Source organism: Biomphalaria glabrata, chromosome 12 (assembly GCF_947242115.1).
Source record: "Biomphalaria glabrata chromosome 12, xgBioGlab47.1, whole genome shotgun sequence".
In the NCBI taxonomy this organism is placed as follows: Eukaryota; Metazoa; Mollusca; class Gastropoda; family Planorbidae; genus Biomphalaria; species Biomphalaria glabrata.
In genome coordinates this window covers 5,556,346-5,565,079 of record NC_074722.1, presented here as the reverse complement: position 1 = coordinate 5,565,079, position 8,734 = coordinate 5,556,346, and the positions used below count along the sequence as shown (strand labels likewise).

Here is an 8,734-nt window from a genome sequence, read left to right as displayed (position 1 = left end):
ATATATATATTCGACGAGCCTTGGTTAGGCCAATAATACAATATCATCCTCTGTTTGGGACCCCTCAACTCAATAAAGAAAACATTAAGAAACTGGAACAGACACAAAATAGAGCAGTGAGATTCATAACAAATTCACATTTGACTAGAATAACACCTTTAGTAAAATCATTAAATTTAGAAAGCCTTTAGGAAAGATACCGAAGACTCAAAAAGTAAAGTAGCAATTATACATAAAATACTGAACTATAATCTTCAAATACAAAAACAAATTTAATAAAATACTCAGAAAGACACAGAAATAAAGGCACATTCCTCGTTCCATATGCTAGGACAAATTTGTACAGAGCTATTAGAGCATGGCATGGGTTAAATTGCCTGAGCTAGCCAGGAAAACCAGTGACTAAGCAGAATTTAGGTCATTGGTTAATATGAATGATTAATGCACGTAGCACGTAATCATGTAGGCCCATTTGGGTACAAGCCCACTGGGTATTTTCCCGGTTGCCCACATAGCCAGCCCCCCCCCCCCCTTTTTGCATTGTGAAAATGTGTGTGTGTGTGTGTGATTATTCCGACGAAGACACTGTCACGAGAATTATAAGAAGTGATGAACAACTTCGTTAGGTCATTTAAACGAATTTGCTGCCGCTACTTTTTGGTTTAACAATAAGCCTCGGAAAAACAGAAGTCATGTTTCAGTAGTCACCCAGTAAGGATCCCCGCGAATGAAGACGTGGTAGACCACTTCAGCCACTTGGGAAGCACAGTATCAAATAAGCGTCACTTTTAAAGGAAGTCTATAACCGTCTGGCTAAGACCAGCGTAGGGCTTTTGGGCGCCTCCAAGGCTCCTGGAGAGAGTGTGGCGGAATAAATCGCTTGCCTCTAAAAATAACTGTCTACCAAGCACTGGTTCTCTCAACCCTTTTATATGGATCTGAGACATGAGTAGCCCATTATGCAGAAAGAAACGAAGACATCGTGAGCGCTTTCACTAAAGATGTCTGCCCTCCATCATGGACAGACGATTTCAAGGCCGCACTACAAATAGCGATTTTCTTGCGATTGCCGGTATGGAAGGTGCCGGACAGACGTACACGATGAAAAGAGAACCCTAATCGACCAACGGTGGACAACGGTTGCGTTTGATGTCTTATCTTATCTTATCTTATCTTATCTTATCTTATATAATACAGACGTTACTTCAAAAAAGAAGATGATTACGTCCTACGCGTCATGCATTTAGTCATGCATATTAACCAATGACTTAAATTCTGCCAAGTCACTGGTTTTCCTGGCTAGCTCAGGCAACCCATATTCCATGCTCTAATAGCACTAGGGAAGAAGGAGTATTTGTACAAATTTGTCCTAGCATATGGGACGAGGAATGTGCCTTTATCTTTGTGTCTTTCAGAGTATTTTATTAAACTTTGTTTTTGTATTTGAAGATTATGGTTCAGTGTTTTATGTATGATTGCTACTTTACTTTTGAGCCTTCTGTCCTGAAGGCTTTCTAAATTTAGTGATTTTACTAAAGGTGTTACTCTAGTCAAATGTGAATATTCGTTTGTTATGAATCTCACTGCTCTATTTTGTGTCTGTTCCAGTTTCTTAATGTTTTCTTGAGTTGAGGGGTCCCAAACGGAGGATGCATATTCTATTATTGGCCTAACCAAGGTTAAGTAACATTTTAGTTTTATGTTCTTATTTGATTTATAGAAATTTCTTTTAATAAATCCTAATGCTTTGTTTTTTGTAGTTTCATCAATATGTGGATTCCATGATAGTTTTTCATTTATTATAACACCTAGGTATTTTGCGTTTTTAGTCAATTCGGTCAATTCAGAATATATACATAGAAATATATATATATATATATATATATATATATATATATATATATATATATAGGTCTGTGTTTCAGATGTAATTGTTGGCAAGGGAGGTCACCTTGTTTACTTCCCACACGTGTTGAGCACTTCAATCGTTTTTTGTGTTTGACTACGAATCTGTAGACTAAATTTACAGCCCAAGATTTGTATTTTCTAGAATAGTTGAGTGCCCTAAAATAATTTTTCAAAATGGCTCAACCAGAACTGAGTGAAGCTGCTTTAAAATTTGTAAATGAATTAGAAATGGAAATGATGGTAGACATGTACAACCGGTAAGCTTCACTGGCTTCAGACACTTCAGTCAGTCATTCAAACTATTCAAAGTCATTGAGTCAATTCAATGAATCGTTAGTTTATTATTATATTAATATTTAGATCTAATTATTAATAATCTATCAGAGGTTCAGTCTTTATCATCACTTTATGTCTCTAAGTAGTCTCTAAGTTAGATCTATAAATTTTATTTTTCAGTTATTAGAGTTAATTATTAGATCTAGCTAGACATCTACTCATTAAGATCTGAATCTGACAATCTAGCTTTACTTAGTTTTACTAGATAGATAATCTAGTCTTTATAACTTTATAATAGTTTATAAACTCTACAGTAAAACTTTATTATAATTAATTATTATATAGAGCCTCTAAATCAGATATATCTAGATTTTATATTATTATTATATTAATATTATGATTATATCTAATCTACTCTACTGCTACTAATCTAGATACTAGATTCTAGTAAACTACATTAATTAATGATAATACATTAGTCTCTATAACTCTCATTAGATAAAATTAGATTAGCCTCAGCCTTAGCCTTAGGCTAGTTCGGCTAGGTAGATCATCTGATGATAATCTGATCTAGTAAAAATATAGTTGCACCAAAAAATTTAAATTGAACCTATAGATATAGACTATAGAATAGTATAGAGTATATATAGTAATATAGTTAATATAGTAAAAACAACGGCCACCCGCTCCATCAGAACTACGCCAGGTCGTCGCGAAGTGGGCTGTCAATCAAAACAAGAACGGAGCGGTACAAAAACTCGTTCGTACCTCACTCGGTCAGACTCTATCACCGCCACTCATTGATCAGGGAACATGAAATGCACCAAGATACCTGTGTGTAGTCGCTGAATGAACTCTTTATGTTGTCTGTTGTATTTATGTGTATTTTTCTGTTGTGTTGTCTTTATATGAGAAACGAGTCCTTGTAATCACAACAAATTTCCGTAAGGATCAATAAAGCAGTCTTAGTCTTAGTCTTAGTCTTAACAGACAGCGACCTTTTTTTTTAAGGCTATCCAAACACACCACCTAGAACTTAGAACTGTATAACTCGTCTCCTTTATTTTAATGTTTATACCTGAAGCGAATTGCTATAGATTATTGCTACTGCACAGTCACCATTTTATTTCATTTCTGACATGTAGTGCTTCCTTTTCCTTGAGAAGGCAAAGTTCATCTTCAGGTCAAAGTAGACAGATACGAAAAAAATAATTTTATTTTACTAATGTAAAAAACAGGCATTATTGATAAAAGGTCATCCTGACCTTAGTGAAATTTTAGTACATGAAAAAAGTCTGCTAAGTTTTAAAGTGTCGTTGACTCGTTCTATCAAAATAAATTTGGGATCATTGGTTTGGAAAGCTGAATGAATTTTTTAACTGTATGGTTAACAAAATTTATATTTATGGAGACCTATATTTATATTGTTTTCCTTGTTACGGTATTTGAAAATTTCGAATTTTTCTGATTAAAATATCTTGGAAATAGTAAGAGACAAATGTTGTTTTTTTTCTACTAGCCATTAGAGGAACCTCTTTTGTTTAGAGTAAACTCAAGTAAATGTCATAAAAACACTCAATTATAAACCAATGTCTTTTCTTAGGATATGCTTAATTTCAGTTCCTTAACACCTGAACAGGAAATTGTTTTAATGTCAAATGTGTTTTTAGATCTAAAATGGCCACCTGTGCAAGTACCTACATAGATCTAGATTCAAAACGACTGCCTTAGATAATAGATTACTTAGATTCTAGTTTGTAATTTATTATTATTATTATTATTGCCCCCCCCCCCTCATTTTTTTTATATTAACTAAATACAGAACTTGATGCAGAAGATGCATGTGACATCACAATCTCATTATTTTTTCATGTTTGACTAGGAAATCGTTGACATCTGTGGGTAGTGGTGTAGCCAGTCAAAGAACTTAAGTGTGTTGTGTCTCTTTTGTAATTATTATTAACTAAATACAGAAGTGGACTTGATGCAGAAGATGCATGTGACACCACAATCTCATTATTTTTTCATATTTGACTATGAAATTGTTGACGTCTGTGTCTAGTGGTGTAGTCCCTCAAAGAACTGTGTTTTGTTCCATTTTGTGGAATGTTGATATTTTTAATAAAATATTTAATTGGACAAAAAGTCGTATTATTTTTACTTTCTCAACATTAGACAGCAGACCGGCATGACTTCTTAACTGACTTAACAAAACATTCTAACTACCAATTTGCTCCATCCATATCCACTTGCAGTTCACTGGACTTAGACTTAGATCAGTGGTTCCCAAACTTTTTTGTCTCGTAGACCCCTTGCCATGTTTTCTGGTTTTCGGTAGACCCCCTGCTCAACTTGCACATTTTTGCAAAGTCATGAACATTTTTGTTTAAACAAATTTCTAACTGTAGTGAGTTGAAGAGTGAAAAACTAATTTTAAACTACACAACTTAGGATATTATGTTTAATATACGAATTTGTCGTTCTATGAAGTAGTCTTTCCAACATTAAATATTAATTAATTAATTAATATGCCTTAAGTATCGTTGTTAAAGGTTTCACATACAGCAGTTTCTCGTGTATTTCTTGATCTTTCACGTGTGGCTCAAATGTTGAATCTGCTGAACTGTTTTCATTAACAGGAGATGGGTCAAAGGCGAGTAACTGGAGCCTAAACCAGTAAACTTCGAGCAGGAAGGGCTCATTAGCCTAGTCTTGTTACCCACCTAGCAGAAGGAAAACTGAATTCAAACCTCTGCTGCCTTGCTACTATACCCAAACATGGGAAAGGTCTCGTGGGTCAACCCTAAGGAAATATAAGGAGACGGCAACCATTAGCGCCATGTATTTCTGGGCCGTCCCCTCTTTCTCTTTCCTTGGGGGTTCCAGGTTAGGGCTTGCCTTGTTATGTTGGATGCAGGCTTGCGAAGGGTGTGAACTATCCATCTCCAGCGTCTCTGAAGGATATCTACTTCAGTGGGCTGCTGCTTTGTTCTTTGCCACAGTTCCTCATTCAAGATCTTGTCTGGCCAGCGGATCATAAGAATTTTCATCAGGCAGGTATTGATGAATACCTGGATTTTTTTTTCATGTTGGTGATGGTGGTTCTCCAGGTCTCCGCGATCTGGAAGCAGATGGGCAAGACGTGGCGACAGTTGGAGAGATTCGCCTAGAACCGAGATGCCTGGAGGAAGCTGGTTGGTAACCTATGCCCAGAAGGGACTACAGGCATAGATGAGATGAGATGGTGACCATTAGACAGTTTGTAGCACACAGCGCTACACCTTGTCAGACCAAACTGTATTTATGTATTTTGCAAATATTTACATAAGAAGCTTTTAATTTTATAACTCATGCCACCGAAGCCACCTTGAACTGTATTGTTGCTTAAAGAAATTATTTTAATAATAACAGATGTAGGTTTGTGCAAAACAGCTGGTAAAATCAATGTTTGACCTTTGCTGTTCTCCGTATTTTGCTATAAGAAAGGAAATCATGTAAGACACTCACAAACCATCATCTTCTCTATATGATGTCGAACTATGATTTTGCGGGTCTATTTTGAACTTTGAGTGTTCGAAAGTTTTTAAAATCTTTATTTTTGTCAGGGTAGCATTGTCTCAGATGATCTTCCAGCGAACCTGGTTCATATCGTCATAAAAAGGTCACTTAGGCTTGTTTGACAAGGAAGGAATGAATCCCAATTTTAAATAATTAATGTTGTACTGTCTACATTTCTTTTTTCTTTGTTCTAAATATTAGTTACATGTAGACAAAATTAAGCTATTTAAATAAGTATCGAAATTGATTATAACAATTTTTCATTTGAATAGCAGGATAAATATTTAAAGGGTTAACGAAGGTGCAAATCATATATTAGTTACATTAGTGGAATGTGAACATTAAATGTGCTTAAATGAAATCTATTATCGTAGACCCCCGTGGGCATCTCATGGACCCCCAATTAAGTTTTTTACTTTCGTAGACCCCTTGGAGGTCTTCGTAGACCCCTGGGGGTCTATATAGACCACTTTGGGAATCACTGACTTAGATCCTCCTGCACTGTTCAGCGCATTGAGCGGCAAGCTGTCTCCACAAAGATCTGTCACTGGACTCAGAGCTTGAAATCCTGTTTCCACTTTACTTCTTTTCAATTAAAAAATGACCTAGTCACCATAGTTCATTGACATTTTACTTGATTAGAAAATTCAGCATTAGTATACTTGCTTTCCCCCCTCTCTCTTTTTTTGTTTGTTTTATTAATGTTGTACCATCAACAAATTATCACTATTTATATTTGTCTTCTCTGCACTTACAGCATGACTCAAGCCTGCCAGAAGAAGTGTATACCTGCAAAGTATAAAGATCCTGAACTGACTAAAGGAGAATCTGTATGCATAGACAGATGTGTGGCCAAATATTTAGAGATCCACGATAGAATAGGCAAGAAACTCACAGCTTTATCTCAGCAAGATGAAGCTGCCATGAAAAAAGTGCAGTCCGGAGGGAAATAGTTCATTCAAAACTGGAGTGAAACTATATATTTTATTAAAAGTATGATGAAGTAGTCATATACACACTTGTGACTAAAAGACTGATACACACTTGTGACTAATAGACTGATAAACATTTTGAACAATCACCTGACTAGATTAAAGTTCAGTGCCACTTAGTTTGAGGTGTTTATATGTTAAACGAACACTGTGATGTTGTGAGACTAAACAAGTGGAACCGCGTAACAAGATCTTAGCCCAGTACAATCCCTGGCATTACTCATCCAATTGAATTAATTTTTATTGTGATATACATGTATAATCAAGGCATCTGTGTAGTTCAGCCTGACTAAAGACAGATTTTGGATTTTAAATAAAGTCTAATTTGTTGTAAGTACTCTTGAGAGCAGGGAGGGGTGCTTGGGAGCATGAGTTATAGTGTACCATTTAGTTTGATTTGTATTTATACATAAAATCACAGCAGTTTTGTTTATTTGGTGGAAAGCTTGTCTCTATTTTGTGAATCACAACATTACTCTTTTTTTTTTATCTAAACCGGTATATTTATTATTGAATATGTGAAAGTAGTTAATCTAAATCAAATATGTCAAGTTCATTGTATCCATCAATATATCTGGTATTTTGTATGAAAATGTATGTGTAGCAGGGTTTTTCATCATTTAGAATGTTAATGGATGCATTTTTTTCCCTACTTGTAAAATTGAAATAATAAGTAGACTTTTTGTTCTACTTTTCCCCACCACTTATTTGTGTAGGTCTCCTGTTCCTCTGTTCACAAAATTAGTCTACAGCACTTTTACTCTCTTAACATGGTAGATTCAATATTAGAAGATTTAGCATGTTTTCAATATGTGTCTCTTATTTATGTTACTGGTACTGTTTCAAGCAAATTGAAGTAGTTCACACTTTCATCTGTCAATGTTAGACATCTCTGGAATAGCAAATTTTTTTATGCAAGTATAAGACTACATCATAGAAATAATGTAACCACTGCAGCAGTTGTTGGGTTGGCTGTTTTTTAATTCATAAGTATTTGGCTAGGATGTACTGATTTTAATTTTGTTTCTCATATAGATATAGTTGTTTTATAAAATTAAATAATTTGAATACAGATCAAAATGATGCCTGAATATTTATTTTTTTAACTTGTTTTATTTTTAGAATGATGAAGTGAAACAAAAATACAGTGTGACTGAAATGAGTGAAATGATAACAGTTGTACGAGTGTTATAAATAAATTATTGTCACAATGTTGAAATTTTTGTTTTTTCCAAACAAAATATTTGAATTTGTTAAGAATAAAATTATAACCAAAATTTTGTTTAACTTGGACTTCTTTTAAATTTAGTTTAACATTTGTTATATTTCTTATACTTTTTATTTAAATGTATAAATAAGTACAAACAAAAATAATTTTTACTAATTCATGATTATTGAAGCCAAGCATTAAATAAATTATTATCTGTTAAAGAAATCTTTTAAGGGACATCAGTATTGGGGGTGGAAAGTTTTAAATAGCATACCTATATATAGCTATTGTCTCAGACGAAGGAACTAAACCTGAACTACTGGTCAGAATTGCGCAGCCACACCGCGAAACTCAAACAATATGGAAAGACTAAGAAATTAGAGACCACAATTGGACCCCACAATGACCAGCTAACTACTGTCTAAAAATGCAAAACTAACTCTATGGCCATATTACATGGTCCTCAGGGCTCGCAAAGACCTTACTTCAGAGAAATGAAGAAGAGGCAGACAGACAATGCAATGGGAAGGCAACATAGAAGAATGGATGGGCCTGTCATTGAAAGAGATTTTATCCAAGTCAAAAGACAGGAATGGAGAAAGGTGGTCAACCAATCTTATGTTGTGCCCCAGCTATCCAACAGACTAAGGGATAGGTGAAGGATAATGGAATCTAATAAATCTTATATTTATGGCTTAAAGATACATCATACCTTTTTTTATGATCTCTCATTTTCAGCTATTTATTTGCACTGCACTCATCCTTAATCTTCGAAATCGAAGACATAAGC

General features: G+C 34.6%; 1 protein-coding gene across 1 annotated transcript; it reads left to right on the top strand.

Annotated features, from left to right (window-relative positions):
- The first annotated feature begins 1,937 nt into the window (after window positions 1-1,937).
- Window positions 1,938-8,014, top strand: LOC129922154 (mitochondrial import inner membrane translocase subunit Tim10-like). The gene is made up of 2 exons (XM_056006955.1): window positions 1,938-2,165; window positions 6,500-8,014. The coding sequence occupies exons 1-2, from the start codon at window positions 2,083-2,085 to the stop codon at window positions 6,693-6,695; spliced, it is 279 nt and encodes a 92-aa protein (XP_055862930.1). The 5' UTR covers window positions 1,938-2,082; the 3' UTR covers window positions 6,696-8,014.
- Window positions 8,015-8,734: the final 720 nt, after the last annotated feature.

Bases quoted from the DNA above. Each gene is read 5' to 3' on its own strand.
- LOC129922154 (XM_056006955.1), top strand. From the start codon at position 2,083: ATGGCTCAACCAGAACTGAGTGAAGCTGCTTTAAAATTTGTAAATGAA. The intron at 2,166-6,499 runs GTAAGCTTCACT...CTGCACTTACAG, and splicing joins ATGGTAGACATGTACAACCG to CATGACTCAAGCCTGCCAGA.